Source organism: Loxodonta africana, chromosome 14, assembly GCF_030014295.1.
Source record: "Loxodonta africana isolate mLoxAfr1 chromosome 14, mLoxAfr1.hap2, whole genome shotgun sequence".
Taxonomy (NCBI): Eukaryota; Metazoa; Chordata; class Mammalia; order Proboscidea; family Elephantidae; genus Loxodonta; species Loxodonta africana.
This window is the reverse complement of record NC_087355.1, coordinates 92,174,379-92,199,405: the sequence shown is the minus strand read 5'-3', so window position 1 is coordinate 92,199,405 and position 25,027 is coordinate 92,174,379. Positions and strand designations below refer to the sequence as shown.

The window sequence follows — 25,027 nt, the reverse complement described above, 5'->3', positions numbered from 1 at the left end:
CTCCTGTCTGGTGATGAGATGAGAAGGAAGAGGGGCGCAGGAGCTGGTTGAATGGACATGGGGAATCCAGGGTGGAGAGGAGGAGCTTGCTGTCTCATTACGGGGAGAGCAGCTGGGAGTGCATGGTGGGGTGGGTGTGGATTTTTGTATGAGAGGCTGACTTGATTTGTAAACTTTCACCTAAAGCACAATAAATAAACTAAAAAAAAAAAACACTGAAAATAGGATAGAAGAGAAGAATATTAAAGGGCCAGTCTAGGAATAATGTAAGTTTCTGAAATGGGATGATGAAAATGTCATTAAGAAAAAGTCATCAACAAAGCCATTGAAGAAAATGTCCCAGAGCCTACCAGAATACCCACATTAGAGACACTTCATTTTGAAATTCTAGAGCACTGAGGACAAATGTTGTTAGGTGCCGTCGAGTTGATTGCAACTCATAGCGACCCTGGGTACCACAGAAGGAAATACTGCCCTGTCCTGTGCCATCCTCACAATCGTTATGCTTGAGCCCATTGTTGCAGCCACTGTGTCAATCCACCTCATTAAGGGTCTTCCTCTTTTCTGCTGACCCTGTACTCTGCCAAGCATGATGTCCTTCTCCAGGGACTGATCCCTCCTGACAACATGTCCAAAGTATGTAAGACGCAGTCTTGCCATCCTTGCTTCTAAGGAGCATTCTGATTGTACTTCCGAGACAGATTTGTTCGTTCTTTTGGCAGTCCATAGTATATTCAGTATTCTTCACCAACACCACAATTCAAAGGCGTCAGTTCTTCTTTGGTCTTCCTTATTCACTGTCCAGCTATTGCATACATATGATGCGATTGAAAATACCATGGCTTGGGTCAGGTGCACCTTAGTTTTCAAAGCTGACATCTTTGCTTTTCAATATTTTAAAGAGGTCCTTTGCAGCAGATTTGCCCAATCTGAGGACAAATAGAAGATTCTAAAAGCTTTCAGAGAGAAAGAAACAGGTCACATTCAAGGATCAGGAATCAGTGTGACTTTGGACTTAACAGCAGTCCTGGAATTTAAATTCTGATGGAAGGTGATTTCCAGTGTAGCATTCTGTACCCACTGAAGCTATCAATGGCCTCAAAATTTACCTCCCATCGTTCCCTTCTCTGGAAGTGGCTGGAGATACGCTTCAGCAGAACATGGTGGTAAGTGAGAGAGCTAAGCCCTGGGATACAGCAGTCTGTGGGATACGGGACAGGCAGTTCAGCACCTGATGGTAATCCAGCACGTGTTAGTGAAGGAAGGCTGAGGATGACGGTGAGCACTAGAGGCGGAATGCACCTTGGTCCTTTCAGCTGTGTGATTAAAAATAAAAATGCAAGCTTTTAGGATCCCAGGCACTATGCAAAGAACTAGGAGGTAGAACAGAAGCACTAAACACATTATTAGGACAATTAACTGAGATATCCCTTGAAACCATGACCCTAAACCCCCAAACCAAGCAACCAAATCCCATGAGGTTTTTGGTTGTACATAAACAGCCTCAGCAGCTATTCTTTGTTGTTGTTGTAAATGTATCTCTCACACATCTTTGGCCAGTTCAACTTTTTACAGGTGTATGACTTATTGACAGCAATTATAATAATCACTGCAGTCTTACCCTTAATCAATAAATTTTTCCATCACCATTAACCCTCCCCCCAATCACCCTCCCCCCTGCTCCTGGTAGCTGCTAATAAATTTCGGTCTGTATACATTTGTCTTTTCTTGTGTTTTTATATGAGTAACCCGTTAAACACCCATTGCAGTCGAGTCAATTCTGACTCTTAGTGATCCCACAGGACAGAGTAGAACTGCCCCATAGGGTTTCCCAGGAGTGCCTGGTGGGTTTGAACTGCCAACCTTTTGGTTAGCAGCCATAGCTCTTAAACACTACACCACCAGGGTTTCCAATATATGAATAAGGTCATACAACATTTGCCCTTTTGTGATTGACTTACTTCACTCTGCGTAACGTCTTCCAGCTCTGTCCACCTTGTAGCATATATTAAGACTTCATTTATCCTACTGGCTGAGCAATGTTCCAGTGATGTATATACCACATTTTGTTTATCTGTTCATCTGTTGGTGGGCATTGAGATTGTTTCCACTTCTCGGCTGTTGTGAATAGTGCCACAATGAACATTGATATACAAGTCTCTGTTTGAATCTCTGCTTTCATGTCTTTTGGGTATATACCTAGTAGAGGAATTGCTTAGTTTTTTGAGGAACCATCCCACACTGTTTTCCACAATGGCTGTACCATTTTGCATTCCCACCAGCAATGGATAAGGGTTCCAGCTTCCCCACATCCTCACCAGAACTTGTTATTTTCTGTTTTTTTTTTTTTTTTTTTGTCTTAGCCATCCTAGTAGGAGTGAAATGTTATTGTGCGTCTGATTTGTGTCTCTCTGATGTCCGATGATGTTGAACAAGTGACCATCCAAGCCACAACAGTTGTTCTGTGTTTACCTGGAGCAACAGAGGAAGAAGGAGAGTCAGGAATAGGAGGAGGAGATGGAATATGTGGCTAATTGCCCCCATGAACAACTGCCCCTTTTGCCATAGACCAGAAGAACTGGATGGTGCCCAGCTACCATTACTGAACCTTGATCAAAGATTCTATAGAAAAATTCGGATCGAAATGGGGAAAATAGAGAGCAGTGTTTCAAATTATCATGGACTCCAAACTTTCTGGAGCTGTGGGGGCTGGATGAAGCCTTGAAACTATTGCCCAGAGTTAAGCTTTAAACCATAAACCAAAAATATCCCCTGAAGTTTTCTTAAAACCAAACAGTAGTTTACCTTAACTAGTAAACGATGTCTACCTTCAGCACTGTGCTTTTTAAAGAACTTTCTTTATGAGATCAAAGTGACAACAGCACTGGAAAGTTTAGATGGGAAGGTCCGCGGCAGTGAGTTTATGTTAATGGGGGGAAACAACTCAGAAAAGAAAGGTGAGAATGTTTGAATGGTTGCACAACTAGAAGAATGTAGTCAGTGTCACTGAACTGTACGTGTAGAAACTTGAATTGGCGTATGTGTTGCTGTATATATTCCCAACAACAAAAAATGATACCAAGATCCCAGGACATAAGGAGGGGCACTGACCCTGTCACCCACATTAGACTAGTGTTGTTGCTGTTATATTCTACTTTTGTAAAAAACAGATAAACCCTGGGCAGTAATAGAAGGAAAAAAAAGAATGTAACCAGTGTCACTGAACAATGTGTAGACATTATTGAATGGGAACTTGTTTTGCTGTTTACACTTTCACCAAAAATACAATAAAATATTATTTAAAAAAATAAAATGCAAAAAAGTAGCGGGTATTATGCATAGTTTATTTATATGGCTGAAGTAAAAATGGAATTTTACAGTGATGTGTATCTGTTTTATAATCTCCTGTTTGGCAAGTTCTTGGTGTAGTTGGCCCTCCCTGCGATATTGGAGCCTTCGTGTCACCTGCGTTGTATGGGGAGATAGGAGCTTGGGGAGGAGTTTGGATTTGGTGCACAGAATTCCTGAGGTTCTGTATTTTCTTCCTTAGTCACCTTTCTTACTCTTTATGTACCCCTTACCCCACCCCCCACCTCAGTGAAAGCAAAACAAATCAACTTCAATGATCTGCTGATTGACTGTGGGCTTTCTTATTCCTTTTGTTTTCCTTCCCTGCCCCACTATTCCTGCGAATCCTCCACTGAAATTAGCTGGATATTGTAGCAGTTTTTGGTTGGTATGGTCGGTGTCTTAGTTATCTAGTGCTGCTGTAACAGCAATACCACAGGTGGATGGCTTTAACAAGGAGAAATTTATTCTTTCACAGTCTAGGAGGGTGCCAGCTCCAGGGGAAGGCTTTCCCTATCAGCTCTGGGGGAAGGTTCTTGTCATCTGTCTTCCCTGGTCGAGGAGCTTCTCAGCGCAGGGAACCTTGGTCTAAAGGATGTGCTCCATTCCTGGTTCTTCGTTCTTGGTGGTAGGAGGTCCCCCTGTCTCTCTGCTCCTTTCTCTGTTGTATGTCTCAAAAGAGATTGACTCAACATACAGTCTAATCTTGTAGATTGAGTCCTGCCTCATTAACATAACTGCCTGTAATCCTGCCTCATTAACATCATAAAGGTAGGATTTACAACCCGTAGGAAAATCACATCAGATGACAGAATGGTGGATAGTCACACAATACTCAGAATCATGGCCTAGCCTAGCCAAGTTGACACACATTTTTGGGGAACACAATTCAATGTACAACAGCCAGTGTGGGGAGAGGGAAGGAACTGTAGATTTTTGGTGAGAAACGGGTTGTAGTGAGAAGTGAAAGAATGGAGTCAAGGAAGGTGCTGTGGGTACAAGATGGAAAGACAGCAGGTGGTGAAAGTGTTTGTGGGCAGGGAGAAGGTAGTGTGGGGGTCGGCTCTGGGAGGATCGGGGAATACTTGGCGTTTTCCTGGAATAACTGGCTATCTTTTTAATAGGAGATTGGAAGGCTTGGCAAGAAACCTGTAGCACCTGGAGCAGTCTTGCTCTAAATCTGCCAGCCTGTTTGACTGCATTGGTTGAGTACGGCCAGCCACTTGACGTATGATTTGGAACCTTTGTTGCTTTTCTCTGGCTGCTTTTAAGGTTATCCCTTTGCATTGGGTTGTCAACTGTTGCCTATAACATTCCTAGGTGTGGTGTTTTTGTATTTATTCCCTTTGGGGTTCGTGACACTTGCTGAATGTGTGATTGATGCTTTTATCAGTTTTGGAAAATTCTTAGCCATCATCTTTTCAAATGCAGCTTCTGTGCCCTTGTCAATCTCTCATTCTAGGACTCTGGGGACGTGTGTTAGGCCTTGTCACCATGTTCCGCTAGTCTCTTTATTTCCCTTCCGTATTTCTCCCTGCCCACCCCTCTCCCTGCTTTTTTCTCTCTGTTACCTTCCCCCCACCCCCCACCCTTTTTCTCTGTTTGCTTGCATTTGGATCCTGTACGTTGACTTTTTTTTTTCAGTTGACTAATGTCTCCTATAAGGTCTGTCTGCTGTTAAACCCATTGACTGAGTTCCTAATTTCAGTTCTTCTATTTTGCAGTTCCCAAGTTTACATTTGAGTCACAATTCTGGATTCCAGTTCTTTGGTGAAATTATTAATCTTTCATCTGTTTTCTGGAGCATGTTTGTCAAAGTTATGGAGAGTCCACAGATTGGTGGCCTGAATGCCACTCTCTGGCCCATCAGCCTCTGCTCAGGGCTCGCCGTACTTAGGAATCGATGCACGCTGGAGGAGGGGTGCCAGAGGGCCAGGCTCACTTCACAGATCTGGGTCCTTTAGCTCTTGGCTTCATTGTGGCTTTTTACTGCCTTCAAACCTTTATTGTTATTATTTAATTCGGTTTTCCTTAGCTACAGGTTTGGTTGCTGACGCTTCTCTGTCATTAGGTGGGAGAGTGTCAGACAGACATCTTAAGGCGGGAGTCTGTGGACCCACCAGGTTCTTTACATCAAGCGGCTCCACGAGATAGCATTGGCTGAGGCTGGCGAAGCCAGTGTGATGGATGGTGGCCACACTACTATAGACCTTACAGCCTCACTCCCAGGCTCTGAACTTGCCCCAGGAAGACGGGAGCAAGGATGGGAGGCAGCGTTTTTGCGTGGCCATGTGCATCCTCTTCGGCATCTGGGCTGCTTGTGGGGGCGGGGGGGTGGGGGGGAGGTGGTGAGGGGCCCATTGATGGGAGCCCAGCTGTGCAGCAGAAAGGCCCCTGGTGCTGCATCACTGTTCCTAGTGTTTGCACTCTCCTCCCTTTGCCGTGGGGACTGCAGGCCTTCTAGAGGGTTTTCTTTTGTTCACAGGTGGCAGCTTGGCCATGTGGTCTGTGTTGGCTGATGAAATGAGGGTAGAGGCTGCAGTGTGCCAGCCTGGAGCTTTTGCCTGTCAAGAACCTGGCGCCCTGAAGTGTTCTGCTCTCTGAGCCTGCATCTCGGGCTGAGCTGGCTCGCAGCTGTCCTGTGAAGTAGACCATGTGAGCCTCTGTGGACTGGGCTGTTTGTTGCTGCATCTGAACTGAGCAAAAGCTGACTGATGCAGCCTGGTGGGTGAGGTGTGCACAGTATCAGGCCTCTGCCATCTGCTGGAGCCACCGCCTCCTTGCTTTAGCCGAAGAGTGCTTCCTGGTGGTGGCGGCAGAGTGGCGACTGTGCGTCACAGGACTCATTCTATGAGGAAGCACTTCAAGCAGCAGTTGAGCCTGGTGGTTAGTAAGTTGTCCGGAATAAATCGTTCTTGTATAACTGGTGAACTCACCTGTCCCAATATTCAGGTGGCTCACCCAGTGCACAGTCAGGTTGTCACTGCCAAGCAGCTTGTCCACCACCGTGAGGCTTACTGATCGCCCCAACAGTCTCAGGAGAGCACCGCAATGTTTCCTGTGGGCTCCCTGCATGATGCTGCTGTCCACGCTGCAGCCCAGTGTTGTAGTGTGTGCTCAGGGACAGGGTATCCTGAGGGAGGGGTCCTGGAAGAGGCAGGGGAGAGCACCTCATCCTGCTTGAGGCCATAGTTGGGTGCAGGGTAGAAGGAGCTGACATTCATCAGGTGCTAGGGTTTCCGCGGCCCCGCTTGCCTGTGAGGGCCCCTTAAGGGAGGCGCTTAGGCAGGAGGTGGGTGCGAGGCTGTGCCAGGCAGGGCCAAACCTGTCCACCACACCACCCTGGTCCGCCACTCAACACTGGTCCGCCACACCACCCTGGTCCGCCACTCAACACTGGTCCGCCACACCACCCTGGTCTGCCACTCAACACTGGTCCGCCACACCACCCTGGTCTGCCACTCAACACTGGTCCGCCACACCACCCTGGTCCGCCACACCACCCTGGTCCGCCATACCACCCTGGTTCACCACCCTGGCCCGCCACACCACCCTGGTCCGCCACACCACCCTGGTCCGCCACACCACCCTGGTCCTCCACACCACCCTGGTCCGCCACTCCACCCTGGTCCGCCACACCACCCTGGTCCGCCACACCACCCTGGTCCGCCACTCCACCCTGGTCCGCCACACCACCCTGGTCCGCCACACCACCCTGGTCCGCCACTCCACCCTGGTCCGCCACACCACCCTGGTCCGCCACACCATCCTGGCAGGGCTCCTGCAGCAGGCAGTTGCTTCTGGAAAAAGTTAGCACGCCCAGAGAGTTGACGTGGGACCAGAATCGAGAGAACTTGAGGCGCAGCAAAGGCATGTTGTGGTTGGGCAGCTGCATGGTGGGGCCAGGCCACCACTGAAGGTCACGGTGGGCAGAGGCCGGTGGGGAGCTGTCGTGTTGCGCCTCGCCCCAGCCTGCAAGAGTTGAGGAAGGGGTAACACGGGGACCCTGAACTTGCAGAGTGGTGTTCCAGACAGATGTGAGAAGGAGGCACCCCCCAGGCCAGAAACCAGGGCCACCCATAGCAGAGGGGGAGGTGCCAGGTACCAGGCCACCCATGGCAGAGGGGAAGGTGGGAGGAGCAGTGGGGTTGGATTGGGACTGGGTGCCCAAGGGGAGTCTGGGCAGAAGCTCAGAGTTCTCTTGGGAGGACACACGAATAACCACTGCCTTGGCTAGAAGGCTTCTGGTGACTGATTAGATCCGTGGCTCAGTGGTGTGGTGTGAAGGGACCTCTCTGTTTGAATTTTGTTGCTTCTTTCCTTTAACTGGGCTGAGGGTTTGTCTCCCTCTCTGCCGGCTTCCTCCCCAGAACCCAGCAGTTGCCACTGCAACATTGACCGCTGTGCTTAGTCCCTTTGGGTTCCCACGGAGGTGGCTCTTTGTGACGTGTCTGATTCCGGATTGTGCTCAGGACTCCATGATTCATATCTTCCTTTTTGTTTCTACTGGTCTGTGTCGTGAAGGAGTGCTTTAATCAAAGCAGAGGGTGATTTGAACATGAACTTGGTCAAATTCATAATTAATAAAAAGAACTTAGCTTCACATTGGGAGTGGTGACCTTTGAAATCTGGGCTTTACAGGAGACTCCCCAAGCTGAATGCATAGCTCACCTCTAATTAGGAACACATAAAACCCCCACAACTGTGACCATGACTCACGGAGAATTATTTTTCCTTACTGTCTCTTTGTTTGAGACCTGGTGGCAGCAGAAAAGAGCTTGGCTACTAACTGAAAGGTTGGTAGTTCGAATCCACCAGCCACTCCTTGGAAACCCCATGGGGCAGTTCTGCTCTGTTCTGTAGGGCTGCTGTGAGTCGGAATGTACTCAACAGCACCGGGTTGTTTTTTCTTTCTTTCTTTCTTTTTTTAATTGTCTCTTTGTTAGCATTTCTGATGCTTGCGTATAGGTTTGTGAAGAACATGCCAAAGAATCATGAAAATAGTAACGATCTCTTCCACTGTCCACTGATTCAGGCTCAGGATGAATCCCCTAGGGCAGACGGCAGGGTCTTCACCTGCACACCTGTACCTGAGAAGAAAGCTCTGGTGATCTGTTTCTAAAAAATCAGCCACCGAAAACCCCGTGCAGCAGAGTTCTACTCTGACACACATGGGGTTGCCATGAGTCAGAGGCAAACTCAACGGCAACTGGTTTTTGGTTTAGAGAGCACAAGTCGTGCATTTTCCTTCTCTTTTCTTCAACTTGGCATGCTGCTTTCATGGTGACAGAGAACTGATGGGGGCAAATGACAGGTCTTGCACTTGGTATCAGTGCCTTTATCTGGAGGCTTCTCTCTCACTGGCGCAATATGCTCTTGGCACTGATTTCTGACAGTCGTACTGTGTTCAGAGAGCAGGGCTGATGGTCCCAGTCCTTTGGCATTTGCTGAGAACTTGCTTTGTACCCTGGTATGTGGTCAGTTTTCAAAAATGTTCCATGGGTGGCTGAGAAGAATGGGTGCTTTCTCTGCTCCCCGGGTGAAGTGATCTGTGTTTGCCGTGAGAGGAAGCTGACTTGGTTGTGTTCGTATCTTCTCCATCCGCCCGTTTTTGCTTTCTACAAGTTGAGGCTGCGCACGTGCATTAGAATTGTCACGTCTCTTACGTATGGGACGGACCCTGCGTCCAGCAGTATCTGAGGTTCATGTATCTACGCCAGCGTTCTCTTGGGTCAGTGTCTCTTTTTTCATTCTTGCCTTTCAAAGTTTCATGTTCTTACGTTTTAGATGTGATTTATAAAAAGTATATGTCTGGATTAAAAACTGGTCTGGCAGTCTTCCTAACTAGGCCATTTAGTCCATTTACATTTGTTGTATTTAATGTAATGTTGTATTTAAATTTATTTCTACCATCTTTGTGTTGTCTATTTGTCCTGGGTGTTTTTGGAGAAGGGCTTTTTTTTTCTTTTTCTCCTTGACTTCTATTGGGGAATTTTTTTCCTCTACTAGATGGGATGTAATCACTGTGCAGAATTAATTTATCAAAACCCAAAGTTAACATTTTTACTCTCCTCCAAACAGTTCAAAGATCTTAGAACATTCTGATTATTTCCATCCCACTTATGGGCTCTCTACCCCTCGCCGTTCCTCTGTGTGTCTTTCTCTCAACCCTCGACACAGCGTTACTATTTACGCCGTACCTAGCAGCCTCGCAGCCAAGGAAGGTTCCTGACTGGGATTTCCCTGGGGGCCCTGAGAGTGCAACGGTGGGGTGGGGTGGGGCTTGCTTTGCTTCCGGGGTCTCGGCTCCAGGGGCGTCTCTGAGCGGATTGTGCTTTGGCCAGTTCCAGGCCAGCTGCCTCCTGCTGGCCAAGCCCAGGGGTCAGATGTCCCCTCCAGCTCCTGCTGCACTTAATTTGTGCCCTCTGAGTTCTGTGCTTTCTCTTGGATTTAACATGTTTTTAAATTCTTTATATGCTGTCTTTGTTTGCTTTATGTTGAGAGGGTTAGTCGAGGAGTGTTTGTTTACTTCAGAAATTAATTCCAGTAGGTGCCACTGTGCCTGATCACTGAAGTGAGCTTCAGGAAACAAGATTGACTTCTGTGCTGGGATCCTGCACCTGCCACAGTCCTTTCTTACTTTTCCCAGGATGTCCTAGCGGGGTGCGTCACTTTAGAAAGTTACTATTGTTGCTCTTAGTCCCTATTGTCCAACCCTGACTTGGTTGAAGGTTTGGCAGAGTGAGCTTCTGCCAGATGGCTCTCCTGCAAGTTGGGGCCCGCTGTGACGAGGGCAGAGATGGGTGGGCACCAGCTGGGGGCTGGAGTCCTCTGCCCATCCAGAGCTGAATCTCTCCAGGCCGTGGGACCAAGGGTCCTCTGTGAGGTCTCTCCCAGGGGAACCACCGTGTGTGACACCATGTGTGACACTGTCGGGGCAGATTCAGCAGCACGCAGAGTACCCATGGGCTCACTTGTGCTTGCTTCCTGACCTGTAGTGTACAGTTTCACAGGGGTATCACCACATCAGGTGAAATTGTGCCCTACAGATTAGTAAGTAAGCACAAGTGACCCTGCGTGTACCTCGCTTACTGGCTAATCTGTCCCTGGACACTGTGTGTGCACCGTGTGTAGTACCGTGTGTGAGACTGTGACCGTGTGTGACACCGTGTGTGGCACCGTGTGTGGCATCACGTGTGATACCGTGTGATGCCATGTGTGACACTGTGTACTGTGCGTGACACTGTGGCGCTGTGGCGCCATGTGTGATGCCAAATGTGACACTGTGTGTGGTACCGAGTAACACTGCATGTGATGTGTGTGCACCATGTGTGACACTGTGTGGTGCCAAGTGACACTGTGATGCTGTGTGTGATACCGTGTGTGGCGCCGTGTGATACCGCATGTGGCACCATGCATGACAGTGACGGCAGGGTTCTTCCTTACTGTGAGCTGGGCATCCTGCCCCTGCGTCCTCACCCTGCGCTCCCCATACAGCCCCACGGGCTGCGCTGCAGACGGCTCCGTGTTCTCCAGGGAGGAGCTCACAGAGTCCTGTGGGCCATGACTGCATTGCGCAGCTTGGCTGGGAAACGCCTGCCCGTCATAGCTGTATATTTTAGTTCAGACCATTCACCCGTGCAGAACCAGAAGTGTAGTAACAGAAACACTTGGTGTCTTTTTCAGAGAGAATGTGAACGATGTGATCCCTTCAAGGCTGCGCTTTGCAACCCGGGCAGCTCTCGGGACACTGGCAGTGTCTGGAGGCATTTTTGGTGTCACGACTCATGGTGCGACTGGCATCTGGTGGGTGGAGGCCAGGGTGCTGCTGCCCATTGCAGAGCCCCATGCCTACAGGCTAGAGACACCTGCCCTCAGGCAGCAAACGCGTGAACGTGGTGTGGCTCCGCTCATGAACCTGGGCTCGGCGCTGGGGTGTCCTGGGGTCCCCTCTGCCTGCCTCTTCCTGGGCCTCAGCAGCCTGTGTGGTGGGAGTGCCCTGTGTCCTGAAGGCCAGCCGTCCTGCATCTCCTGCTTTGCTGCTGCTTCTCCACTTCACCTTGGTGCCTCTGTGCTGACAGCATCCCTCTCGTCCAAGCCAGGGCCACTTTCACATCCTTCTTCTCTGCTGGCCACGGACAGCCTGTCTCACTGTGGCCCCACCACCCGCCTCGGTCCCCTTGTTTCAGCCCTTGCCCAGTCTTCTTAGGTTTTCCATACTGCCAGCAGCGTGCGCCTTTGGAAGTAGGAAGCGGGTCTGTCAAAGACCATGGATGGGCAGCTGCGCCATCCCCGCTGCCCTGCCGGTATCCCCCTGCGCTGTTGCCCCATGTCGAGCCAGGCCAGGCCCCTGGGGCAGCAGGCGTGAAGAGGCCACGGGCAGGGTCTGCTTTCTAGGAGCAGTCCCCTTTTGCATGTTTCCCTTTTTCTGCAGGAGTGTTGTTAACATTGCTGTCGGAATTCTTAGATTAGATTTACAGCTGTGCTGTTGCTCACATTGGAATGTCTTCCTTGTGAGGCTGATCTGCTGTTTTCTGGAAAATTTCTTTTGAAGAACTGGAGGCCGCATGACCCCAGAGGCAGTGGAGGCTCTTTGGCCCAGGCAGGCGCCCCAAATCCACAGCACACCCTGGCCTAACTCAGCATGCCTGCGGGAGACCTGCGCTGATGGCCAGGCGAGCGCCCCCATCCCTCGGCACATCCTGCCCCGGTCTGAAGGTGCACTTGCTTCCCTTCTGTCTCCTGTTTATTCCCCCTCCCTGCTTTGTTCCTGCTCACGGTTGGAGGAATGTGGTTTTCTGTGTGTTCTTTTTTCCCGTGCTGTTCATTTTCATGGTTACCCGTAAGTCTCACCATACATCGCTAACTGCAAATTCTGCTAATAAATGTGTCATTATTCCGGATCTCTATCCTCTTGGTGGGCATGAGAAGGAAATTAGCACTTTGACCATTCGTTGACCCCCCTGCCCCATCCTGTTCTGGTCTGAAAGTTTAGTTTGATCCCTTTTAAAAACACTGAAAATGAGGGGTTTTTTGCCGGTGGCTAGTTATACCTGCCCACCTGTCTCTGCCGGCCCTGCCCTCCCCCAGGCGCACCTGACGTGTGGCATGCTCTGTTCCCGTGTCTGCAGCTCTCTATGACCCCAGCTCTGAAAAGTGACCCCGCAGCCCAGAAAGTGCTGCAGTTACCTCTCAGCACTTTGTCTCCAGATCCTGGTTCCCGGTGTTGGCATGAGGTCAGGGCCTTCTGTGGGTCTTCAGAGCCTGTGCCACGAGATGCTCCCTGTGGAAGCTGCCCACCGGGCTTTTCCCCACGTGCGGACTGATCTGTCTGTGGGAACTGGCCAGCTTCACGCTTGAGGAATGCTTCCTGGCATGAAAGCCATGGTGCTGTTGACATGCTTGGGGAGGTGGGTGTTTGTGCTCAGAACTCACACTTGCTGCGCGTGAGTTCACTGACTGCAGTGTCTCAGGGACTGTGTTTCCTGTGCGGACAGGAGACGCCGTGTGTCTGTGCCCGGGCTCTGCCTGCCCTGCAGCCTTTTTGTGAGACTTCCGTTTCGGCAAATGCTTGGTTTTCAGATGGAGGCTGCCTGGTTTTGGCCAGGACATCTGAGACATGAACCATGCACCTGTCTTTGCTTGGCTGTGAGGTGTGGGATGTGGATCACCTTCTGTGTGGCTACGGTGACAAGTCCGCAGGGCCAGGGCCATGGACTTGCTGCCTGGTGTCCTGCATCATTCCTAGCACTCCGATCCCTCACACCCAGGGCCCATCTGACACTGGTCCACTTGGTCAGCACGTAGGTAGCAGCACTGTGCATCCCGGTTTGAGAAGTGGCCAAGAGCCTGGCCCCACAGAGCCTCCTTCCTGGCTTGTTTCTTGGGTGATGTCCCTAACCGAGGAAGAACAGAACACTCTGGCTGCTTGTGCATGTTAGGTGTGATCATTGGAAGACCACGCACCCTGTGCTCCTTAAGCAGGCCTGTCCCGCCTTCCAACGCCTCTGCGTCCTGAGGTTCTGGCCTTTGACCAGCCTGTGGCTAGAGAAGGTCACACCCCCACCTGGTCACTGCAGCTTCTACCGTGATGTCTTTGTGGCGGTTGTTGCTGCCTGGCCACTCACTGTGTTCTCCCAGACCAGACATGAGCTCTGATGATGCTTGTGACTGAGATATCTAACCAGCTACCACAGTAGAAAACTCATCAACATCGACCGAAGGGGACAGAGGGAGAATGAAAGGAGGGAACTATATCGGCCCTTGGAAAACAGGCCGAAAGGCGCTACATCTGTTATCCTCCAAGGGGGAAAATAAAAGGAAGGAATATCCCTGGAGCAACTTGAGATCAGCAGAGCTGTTGCGAGGAGCACAGGAAGCAGGGCTGCATTGTTTTCAAGGGCGGAACCACAGCCTCCTGGTTTAAAAGAGCCAGATCTTCACCAGTTCAGTTCAAGAGTGTGGGGCTGTCATTGTGAGTGTCAGGGGGATGGGCCCAGTGCCCAGAACTGAGGGGGAAGGGCTCCTATACCCAAGAGGCAGACAAATGGAGCCTACCAAGGCTGAGGGAGTAGGGTCACCACTCAGATGGACTAGGACAGTGGGGCTGACCAAAGCCTAGGGAGCTGAGTTGGATTCTCAGCAGACCTAGAAGGCTGAGCTGAGGCCTAGGGCTAAAGGGCGTCCACAAAGAATGCTGAGGGTCCCTGGCCTATGGTGACTGAGTGGCGGCCCCAGAGGAGGACTGTGGTCCATGCATTAAGAAGGCACTCTGGGACATTTTACAAGACAGCCAGCTGCACGTTGCTTCTAAAATCCTCATGTCTAGAAGAAAAGGGAAGAACAGAGGCCGGTGCTGACCACCAAGTGCAGAGCATAATTTCAGACTGAAAGGCACCCATGAGGGGCATTTGAGGGCTTAGAGGAGTTGGAGTGTGTACTGCCCACCAGGTAACACTGTCATATCAACACTGCATGCCTCAGTGTGACCTTGGGGTCATGGCTGTTTTTAGCAGATGCGTGCTGAGATGTTCAGGGCATCACGATTTCTAAGCTGTTACAGATGTTCCGTGCCAAAACGTGGGTGTGTGAGTGCACGTGTGTGCAGATTGCGTGTGTATGTGCACACGTATGTATGAATGCATGTGCGTGTGTGTGTGTACATAGTGAGTGAGCGTGAAGGGTTGCAGCCCTCCAAGGATGTGGGAGACCATGTCCTGGGCCTTGGGCTGCTACCCTGATGGGTGACTCTGAAGTCAAGTGGGGCACCCAGGGCAGAGGTACGTATCCACCTGAGCCCTAAGAGGGTAGAGTGGGGATCAGAGGAGCGGGACTGTCTGACTTTGCGCCCAGAGGACTGGGCCCAGGTCTTTCCTCTGCGACTTCACTGCAGCACCTTTAAGTTATTTGTCTCACTGTTCAAGTAGACGAGACCAGAAAAGGAGCTTGGAAGGGCTGCGTACAGGCAGGTGGAGGTGCCACAGCCAACCTAGTGAGCACAGAGCCAAATGCTAGGTTCAGGTGTGGCCCCCTCCGCAGGAACCTACCCAGAGTGCCCACTGTTCCTGAGCTGTGTGAGGGAGGCTGGAATCAAAGGAGGCTAGTCAGCCTCCATACCCAGTGCTAGGTCCTCTGATGCTGCATGGCTCTGTGACCTTACAGGTAACAAGGCCACCCCCAAGTATCTTAGTCATCTAGTGCTGCTGTAACAGAAATACCACAAGTGGATGGTTTTAACAAATAGAAGTTTATTCTCTCACAGTCTAGTAGGCTAGAAGTCCAAATTCAGGGCGTCAGCTCCAGGGGAAGGCTCTCTCTGTCACCTCTGGAGGAAAGTCCTTCTCATCAATTTTCCCCTGGGCCAGGAGCTTCTCCGCACAGGAACCCCAGGTCCGAGGGACACACTCTGCTCCCAGTGCTGCTTTCTTGGTGGTATGACGTCCCCCAGTTCTCTGCCTCCCTTTCCTTTGATCTCTTGTAAGATAAAGGTGGTGCAGGCCACACCCCAGGGAGACTGTCTTTACATTGGATCAGGGATGTGACCTGAGCAAGGATGTTACATTCCACCCTCATACTCTGTAACATAACCTAATCTTGCCTCATTAACCACAGGCAGAGATAAGGATTCACCACACATAGGAAAATTATATTAATCACAAAGTAGAGGACAGCCACACAACACTGGGAATCATGGCCTAACCAAGTTGACACATACTTTTTGGGGGACACAATTCAATCTGTGACTCCAAGTGAGAATCTTTATGATGGGGCTCCTCGGAGCATGTCCTAGACTATCCACACACAGAGGCAGATTGTGCCCCCGATGGAGTGTTCATCTGTCAGAAAACAGGTATAAAGCAGAGCATCTCTCTCACTGAAGTCATGCTGTACGCTCTTCTTTGAAGGCCCAAACTGAGTTACTGGGCAGAATGGGCTGAAGCACCCCAGCTAGCACACACAAATTGCAAGGCAGTGGGCCAACCCTACACCCTGGCCATGAGCCAACCCATGGGCTGACCCAATGCCCCAACCAGCATGCGGAGGCTGCGCAGCAGTGGGCTGGTCATGGTGGTGGCTGCTTGCATCGCACCGGGGCGGGGTCTTCTCACTCGTGGAGGCACAGCTGAAGTTTTTTAAGAAACAAAGTTAGAATTGGATAAATGCAAGCATAAGGAGCTTTTGAGAAACATTGTAGTAACCACTAAACCAAAACCAAAAACCAGACCCGCTGGCATCAAGTCCTTGCTGACTCATAGTGACCCCATAGGGTTTCCAAGGCTGTAAATCTCTACAGAAGCAGACTGCCACATCTTTCTCCTGCAGAGCTGCTGGTAGTAACCACTAAGAGAGATTAAAACATCCTATCCTATAAAAGCAGGATTTAAAAAATTATTGGAGGAGAGCGAACAGAACCAAGTCTCACTGTAGGCAAAGATCACGTAGAAAGGAAACAAGCCAAAAGCAAGGTCAGAGAATAAGTGTGGGCATGAGAAAATGTTTTCAATTCACTATTCAAGCAGCTGGCGTGTCCCTAGGTTACAGGCCAGGTCGGCTTGTCTGTGGGGTCAGGCGAGCAGGACATGAGTGTATGTGGGGCCGCCTGTGAGCACTCCTGTCACTGCCCCCTATTGTGTTTTCTGTTTCGTTTGTGTTTCTGTGAGCTCTTGTTTTCCATGTGGTCACCCCATGTGGAGGTGAGTCTTCTCATTTAGTAGGTACGGCCTGAGGCTGGCCAGGCCGGTCAGGAGGCCACCATGTCTGTGGGTCTCCCATGCAGCTGCATTTACTGGGCAACACCAACCTCCCCACCTGTGGCCCTTGGCTGGCCACCATTGTGGTGTGGGAGGACGAAGGGGCAGGGGCCCCAGCAGTGGGACACCTGCAGGTGGGGTCCCCCTCAGGTGAGAAGCAGTGCCCTCTACAACAGTGAAGGCTTGAATTTCCTACATCTTCTTGTTTGTCAAACTCTAAAACTGTCATTTTCATTTCAGGAGATTTGTTAAGAAATCAACCAGTTATTTCACTTAAAAATGTTTATTCAGTCGCTGAGCAAGTGTTTATTAGGCATTGCTAGATACTAGAGGTCCAGTAGTAAACAACCGGTGTCACTTTATTCTTGTCTAAGGGGGTTTTAAGCAACTATCTTCTGAAGAGATTTAAGCAAGAACTTCCCTGCCCACATAGCTGCCTGTCCCTGCGCCAGGGCTGTCACCTGTGTCCAGGGCCGCCCTGTGTGAGAGGTAGACCCACGTCCCATCACCTGTGGCTACAGGGGGTCCTGCAAATGGCAGCCCCCAGGCCCCAGCCCTGAGGGAGAGGAGGCTCCAAGAAGAGTGGCCAGGAATGTTCCTGCCCCCTCGGTGCAAAGCCTGGTGAAGCTGCGATTGCTGTGTCCCCTGTTTCCAGTGCTCTTCCTGCATCCTCTTGTTTCTGTCTCACCCAGGGAGCTGGGCCTTCTGTCACAGGCTGGGCTTCTCCTGATGAGGGACATGCAGGTGTGCAATGTTCTCACGCTGTAGATGGGAGCTGTACCTCAGGGCCCTGGGTGTGTATGTTTGTGAAGGGAGCCCTGGACAAGAGGGAGCACTGAACTGGCATGTGAGGGTGGAGGGACCTGCTTGGCAAGGGGCTGCCCAGGTCTGTCTGCGTTTCCCTGGAAGAGACACGAGGTCCTGCCTTACCGTTTCTGTCACGCAGCCTCCTGGGGCAGGTTGCCTGACCAGTGCACCTGAGGGAAACATAGGCACCTGGTACTTCTGCATGTGGTGTGGCCGACACCCTCTTTCCAGCCCCAGGACAGTTTAGGGAGCTATCTCGGGCCTACTGAACTGACCCCATGGCCGCGAAAGGGTGACTGCAAAAGGGCTGGATCATGGTTTCACAGTGACAGTGCTGTGCTCTGGAGGAGGAGGAGTGGCGGGCCTGCCCTCTGCTCAGAGCCGGTGAGGCCAGCCTCCTCCCCCCACCCACCCCATGGGAGAATGGGGCATTGTGTTCCAACTCGCAGTGGCCTTTGAGAGCATGAAACTGAGACAAGCCCATTGTTGGGAATTAGAAGACTTGCTTACTGAAGACAGCGCTGAGAGTGGAGCCGGGGCCTTCCGGAAATGATAGCTGAGTGAAGACTTGTTTATTCTGCTTTCCTCCCTGACACTCACCAAAGTGAACAAAAAGAACGAAAAGTCGGGAACGAGGCTTGCTGTACAGTGAATCTCAGGATTCTGGGTGCAGAAGCTACAGCTGGTGGCAGGGATCTCAGCAAGGCCAGGGTTTCACTCAGAAAGAGGGTCTCTGGGTACCACACACAAGCATTTATTAGAGGACCAAGGTCTGTGCTCCAGTGGTCCAGGGGGACCTGGATCTGCAGGCGCAGGTAAAGGGGGCTGAGGGACTGCACCTTGTTCCTGCAAGATCACACTGAAGAGTGAGGTGGGGGACAGAGAAAGGGGTCAGAGTAGCCACCCAGGGCTGCCGTTGAGATGCTGGGACTCAGAGAGACAGCAGCCACTAAACGTGCACCTGGGCCCAAAGGTGCCTGCGAGCCAGCTTGCCGGAGGGGGTGCTGAGGGGTGACCCTGTGCACTGCGCCAGCCGACAGTGGAGCCTCCTCCTAGGCGAGCCTTCTCCACAGGCTGCGTGGAACTCCCCCTCCCACCCACGCACAGCACCAGGCAAGGTAGGCCACACCTGTTCCAGAGACCACTGTGACTGCCCAGAGCCTCCACCAGATTCCCTGCTGGAGCTACTGGGAAGAAGATGTCTTGTGGTGGGAATGTTGCTCAGTGGTGGGTTTTGCATCTTAAGCTGCACACAGAGATGCCTGCCAGAAAGTGCAGCTGCTCAGAGCAGATTTGGGCCTTGAGGGAAGACAGAACTGGCAGCTTCCTGTGGTCCAGCATACTGTGTCTGCAAGTCAGCCTTATCTTTCTCCTGTTCGAGTTGGGTTCCTGTCACTTGCAACCATGAACGTCACGATACCAGAAAACTCCCAGAGCAGAGCTTGTAAGAAGTTGGCAGTAGAGCATTCTTCAAGGACACAACTGATTAGAGGCTGCGCTAACTCAGTCCTGTGCCTTCCCTTATTCAAAGACGTGTGCTAACCAGCAGCCACCACGAACCCTTGTGTAGACATTAAAAGAAGGAGAAAGGGAGAGTCAAACAGCCAATAAAGAATACATTTAGAAAAAAAACTAACCTAGGAAACAAAGGACGTTTTAGATAAAACCTTCTCTGTATACTAAAAATTACCAAATTGAAAATAAAAAGAAGAGCTGAGAAGAGTCAAGGTAACAGGAGATAAAAGAGAACTGGCAAAGCTGAGAAAAGAAATTGAAGGTAATAAAACCGTTGCAAAGTGAAACCCCATTCGCATCAGCAAGAACTGGGGTCAGTACTGCCGCAGACGCGGTCACCTGGAAGACCGGCTGTTGGAGGAAATCACGAAGGGTAGGGAAAAAAATGAGAAGATGGTTAGAAGCTGCTGGGTGGGAGGACCAGCTAGGAGACCTCTCATCCAGCAGGAGTTCCTGCTGAGTACAGAGCAGAAGCAGTGCTGAGAGTGTGATGCAAACCAAACCAAACCTGACTGGAATGAAGGCAGAGGTGACTGAATATTGGAGGGCACGTCATGTTGCAGAAAAGGTGGATGTAAAGCGGCAAGTGCCTCATGTTGGGGGCCCCCGTCCATCTCCAGTGCATCTCCCTCTCTGCAGTGACCCTTCCAGAAGAGTGATGTCTGCACTGCCCTGAGGGTCAGAGACATGTTGTCCAGAGTGGTTAGTGAGGAGGCAGGAGGACACTCTACGCTCGGCTGGGGGGCAAGTGTGCGTGAGCATCCCGAGAGAACTCTACGGAGCCTAGCCAGCCAAGAGCTGGCGCCCGTGAGGGCTGCACAGGCTGTGCACCGTGAGAGCTGTGGGTGCCTGCCTGCGGGACAGCGGTCAGTCGGTTGCGTGAAGTTAATAAGAGAGTAACCTGGCATTAGAGATAAAGTGGAGGTGGAAGTCTACCCGTGTCCTCGTCTTTCAGAGCTGTGCATCGGCAGATAAATGTCTATGGTTAATAAAACAGAGGAAGCATAGATAAGATGCCAGGCTTAATCGTTTTGACTGAAAGCGGGACCAAAACAAAAACTCACAGTAATGATTCTTCAGAATCATTCTGAAAGTTCCTATCAGTGCAGTTAGATTTGAAACAAATAATGGTTATAAATGTTGGAAGAGTTTCCTGGTACAGGGCAATATAGTTATTATAAAAATAATAAACCATATAACAAATACATAAAACCAATAACTATAATGTTACAAACAAAAAAAATACAACTTTAAAAATCCCTTTACAGTTGTAGGAACAATAAAAAATAACGAGGGATAACTCTAAAAATGTGTAGGTTGAGTGTGAAGAAAGCTTCGTCAACTGCATGTAGAAAGGATGCCTGGAGTCACTAAAGAAGCACACCATGTTCCTGAACGAAAGACTAAATCGTACAATATGCTCACTCTTTCTGAATAAGTTATCTGTTAAACGTGGTTCCAATCAGACCACCAGTAGGATTTTTTTTATGTGTATACGGGTGGAGAGAGGGATGTTAGAAACTTAATTCTTAAGTCCATCTTAATAAACAGACAGCTGTAAGAATTTGATGATGTAGGCTAATGAGGGGAATAGAATAATGGGAAGAACCTTAGCAAGTGATAAAAGTATGGAGTCATAGTAATTAAGATCAGTGTGGTACTGACGGAAGAAGGGGTGGACAGGTCAGTCGACAGACAGGGCAGCCCCTAGCAGATTCAGTTTCTCACGACTTAAGTGTTACAAAACTTAAATTATGATCATGCCGAATTTTAAAGGAGGGGGGGATCAGAAACCACTGGAGAAGGACAGTGATCAATGCCAAGGATGTTTGGTTAGCTATTTTCTAGAAACAAGTATTTTTTCTCTAAATAAACAGTAGAACCTGCAAAAGCTGGAACCTGTGTAAGGCAGAAACCTGTCAAAGAAGGAAAACTCAAATGTTTTCCACTAAAACAGTCAATGGAAGAGTGATAAGACTGCACCCTGTCAAAGGCAGAAAACTTGTCAGACCCGGAAGAGCAAGGCAGACCTGTTGAGTTCCAGCTCTCACAGATCTCACTGTATTGTAGGACAGTTTTAGATTTACGGAAAAATTGTGAAGGTAGTCGTAGGACTCCGTGCCCTGCCCAGTTTTTCCTGTTGTTGACATCCTGCATTAGTGTGGTGTGTGTGTCATAGTTAATGAGCCAGCATTGATGCACGTTGGTGGGCTGAAAGATTTAATATGGTTAAAATGCGGATTTTCCTCACACTGATTTTCGTAGATACCATACAACTCTAATAAAAATCTCAGCAAGCTATGCTGTAGAAACTGAGAAACTGATTCTGAAATTCATATGGAAATGCAAAAGCCTTAGAATTTCCAAAACAACTTTAGAAAAGAAGAGCAGGGTTGCAGGATCAGCGCTCCCTGATGTGAAGACCCCGGGCATGTGGGGTCACCACTGTGCGGGGTGCCCTTCATATGGGAGGGGCGCTGGGTGAGTTGAGTCTGCAAGAGCAGCAGGGTCTCTGGGGCGGCGGAGCCGTGGCGGCGGCTGGCCTGTAACGGCGGCGGACCGTGGCGCTCCTGCCCCAGCAGGGAAACATAGGTGGGTGGTGGGACTGAGGCATTGTCCAGTAACAGTAGATGCCTTTAGTTTTTCAGAATCCCCTAACACTGCTTTGTTCTCGCTTAAAAAAACGTTGAAGCAATTCCAAGTTGCCTGTTCTTTCTCAGACAACCGAGAAGTTGGAAATACTTGTGTTTCCTGTTTGAAAATGGCATTCCTGGTAGTCGTCCACATTTGATCGGTGGCCAAGTGGACATCCACATGGCAGGAGGTGAAAGCTGCCTGAGTCCCAGGAGGGTCCTCTGTCTATGGACAAGGGGTGAGCTGAGCTCTGTAGCTCCACCTGGGACCTAGAGAAAGACTCCCATTGCCTGCGGAGACCCTCCTCTTGGGCTGTGGCTGGTTTGCCTGGAGCCAGGACGAGACCTCCTGACACACAGTACACCTGTGGTACCCATGCTGCTGGAGTCTGCAGACTGAAGTAGAATGTAAAGCATAAGGTCAGAAGTGGAGCCGCTCTGAGCTTTCACAAAGTGAGCGCTTGTGCAGTGCATGACCGGGAAGCAGGGCAGGCCGTGAGCCTCCCAGCCCTGCCTAGCCCAGGCTGCAGGTCCTCATGTCCAGTTGCAGGCACATCCTTGCCTGGTGTTGACCTGGGCATTCTAAGGGAATCGTGTGAGCATATTCCTCGGGGTCTGGCTTCCTTCGCCCCCACCCCCAATTTGGGTGGTTCCTCCAGACACCGGGGTGGCCCTTTGCCCTCCCTGCTAGGTAGCATTTGCCTGCACAGGGCACCTGCCATGCTGCCAGCACCTGCACAGACCCTGGGCTTAGACATGTGCACGGTGCTGCTGCGGGCACCTGCGTGTGCTGGCAGGTGTGGTGCGCACCTCCGCCTCTGGACCGGGACAGCTTCCCCACAGGCCGGCCAGCATGGGCACCCCAGCAGTGCACGCATCCTGGTGGGCACGGGTGCGGGACTCCACCCTTGGCCGGGGACTGCGTCTCCCATGGGTGCCCAGCAGTACGTGTTCCCCTCATCCACATCCTCGCCATCACTTGGCATTTTTGTCTTTTCCTTGTCAGCCGTTTGGGTGGGTGCACTGGTGTTGCACTGTGCTTTAACTGCATGTAATTGTGACCACCAAGCCCCGCAGGGTGCAGGGACCTGCAGAGACGCACACACCTCTGACTGCTGGCATTAAGCACTCTGTGATTGCCATTTGTCTGGCTCTCATAGTAACTATCTATGAGCAGGTCTATCCCTGTGCTAGAGCTGAGGACCCTGAGTTTCGGGACAGGGGTCAGGCTGCCTGCTTTGGGCCAGCAGGACCCTACATCCCCCCAGCCCTGCAGTCCCTGCCCCTTGTGGAGGTGGTCAGGTAGCCATCCCAAGGGCCAGGCAAATGGGTCTGTGAGCACTGTGGGCTTGTGCAGGGGCTGCAGCTGCTGCCAGGAAGCTGGGCAAGCAGGTCCTCCCAGCCACACTGGAGGCTCCTGGTGGAGTCATGCAGTGAATCAGGGGCTTGGCACACAGAATGCCTTTGAGCACACAGCCTGGGCCGGAAGGCCTCTCTTGCTTTCTCACCAGCACATTTGGCTAGTGAGGGGCCAGAATTGCTGGGTCCCTAAAACCTAGAGGTATAATAAGATGTGTTCTGGACTTTCATACCACCAGCTTGCTGGGTGGCTGCTCACAGGCTTCTTCTTTCTCCAGCGCAGCGCCTCCCCATCTGAGGTTGGAGGCACCTTGATGACCTGCTGACGTCCGTGCATCCATCTAGCCACCTGGTTCTGAGGCAGCAGACTGCAATGTCCCAGACACAGGACTACGACTGCAGGAGCCATAATGCTGATGCACACGAGTCCAGGGTTTCTGGGTCGAGCACGAGGTAAGGCGCAGCAGCTATGTTCACGGGCAGACCCTCACAGGGAAGCACCATCTGGGGGGTCTCGTGGTGGTGACACACTGTCACAGCATACAGGGCCTCAGTGCTGTAACACCCCTCTTTAGGGAGGGGTGATTCCGAAATTGGGAGCTCTGCACCCTTGTGGACACCCCTCCCTCCTGACCTTGGCCTCCAGTGTGTGGCTGCAGCACTCAATGCTGGTAGCTGCCGTTCTCTTCTGTCTAATTTTTAGCCTTTTATTGGAAAATAATTTCACCTTGCAGAAAAGTTGCAAGAACGAGAGTGGTCCTGTGAGCATGCGAACGCTCGTGCAGACCACCACTGGGGGTTTTGTGCCCACCCGCCCCTCCACATGCAGGCCTTCTCTCAGCCGTATAAGGGTGATATATACCAGGGCACTCGGCCCCACAGGTCTCTGGGCAAGCCTCCTCACATGTTCTTGCACAACCACAAGACCGCCATCACCTTCTGTGAGCCTAGCATTGGCACACCCCTTGCATAGACACACACTCATACATACGCCACCTAGGGTCAGACATTGCCTTTGCTGCCATGGTTCTTTAGCCTTTTGTAACCTGAAGATTCCTAATGCCTTCTTTGTCTTTTGTGATGTTGGCATGTTGTCGTGACGGTAACCCAGAATGTTTCTGAGCTGGATTCCTCCCTGTGTGTCCTGCCCGGGCATCTATCTGCCCTTGTGGGGGCCTCACCTCTAGTCTCCCAGCCCAGTGTGTCTGCCCAGGCATCCGTGTGCCCTTGCGGAGGCCTCAGCCTTTGTCTCCCAGCCGAGTCTGTCTGCCCAGGCATCCGTCTGCTCCCTCCACTGCGCTCCTCTTGTCGCCTGCCAGTACTGTGTGGGTCACACACCTCTGGGTCACACGCACACGCCTCTGGGTCACATGCACACGCCTGTGGGTTATGCACATGCGTTTGGGTCGTACATACACCTTTGAGTCACATGCAAATGCTGGTGGGTCACACGCATGTCTGCAGGTCACAGACGTCTGTGCGTTATGCACACACATGCTTTCAGGTCACGAACACATCTTGCTCCTCGTCAGCTTTGATGATCGATGTTTTTCACATAGTCTGGTCTGTACTGGGGTGGCCCTGCCCTCCAAATATTGTGTTATGTATATTTTTACAACAACAAAAAGAAACAGAAAAAAAAAGAAGCCGGAGGTGGGGCCAAGATGGCGGAATAGCCAGACACGTCTGGTGATCCCTCTTACAACAAAGACCTGAAAAAACAAGTGAAATGATTATATTTATGACAAGCTAGGAGCCCTGAACATCAAAGGCAAAGTAAGAAAATGGACTGCCTGGCAGGGGGAGGGAGAGATGGCTCAGAAGTGGAGCAGAGTTACTGGACCTGAATCACCGGGAGCCCTCAGGCACCATTCCCAGGAGCGGCTACAGCAGGCTGGTAGTAGCATTCGGCTGCAGTTTCCTCAGGGAGGAACAGTCAGCCGCATGGCCTACTCACACTTCTGAAACGAGAGAAGAATGGTGCTCTCGGCAAAGGCTAAGTACTTATGTATATTTTACCTCACCCCCCACCCCCAAGCTGGCTTCAGTGGCTGTTGATTTCCCTGGGCCTGAGATAGGTTCTGCTGAGCATCCTGAGCCATTCTCCTGGCCTTA

The 25,027-nt window shown here is 50.9% G+C and overlaps 1 protein-coding gene across 1 annotated transcript in view; it reads left to right on the top strand.

The window, feature by feature from the left end:
- The window catches only part of ARHGAP39 (Rho GTPase activating protein 39), a 121,079-nt gene that overhangs the window by 26,459 nt on the left and 69,593 nt on the right, over positions 1 to 25,027 (top strand). The window contains exon 2 of the mRNA XM_064268284.1: positions 23,191 to 23,365. Within this exon, the coding sequence (XP_064124354.1) occupies positions 23,286 to 23,365 (80 nt within the window). The 5' untranslated portion in view covers positions 23,191 to 23,285. The remainder of the gene's footprint in view (positions 1 to 23,190; positions 23,366 to 25,027) is intronic.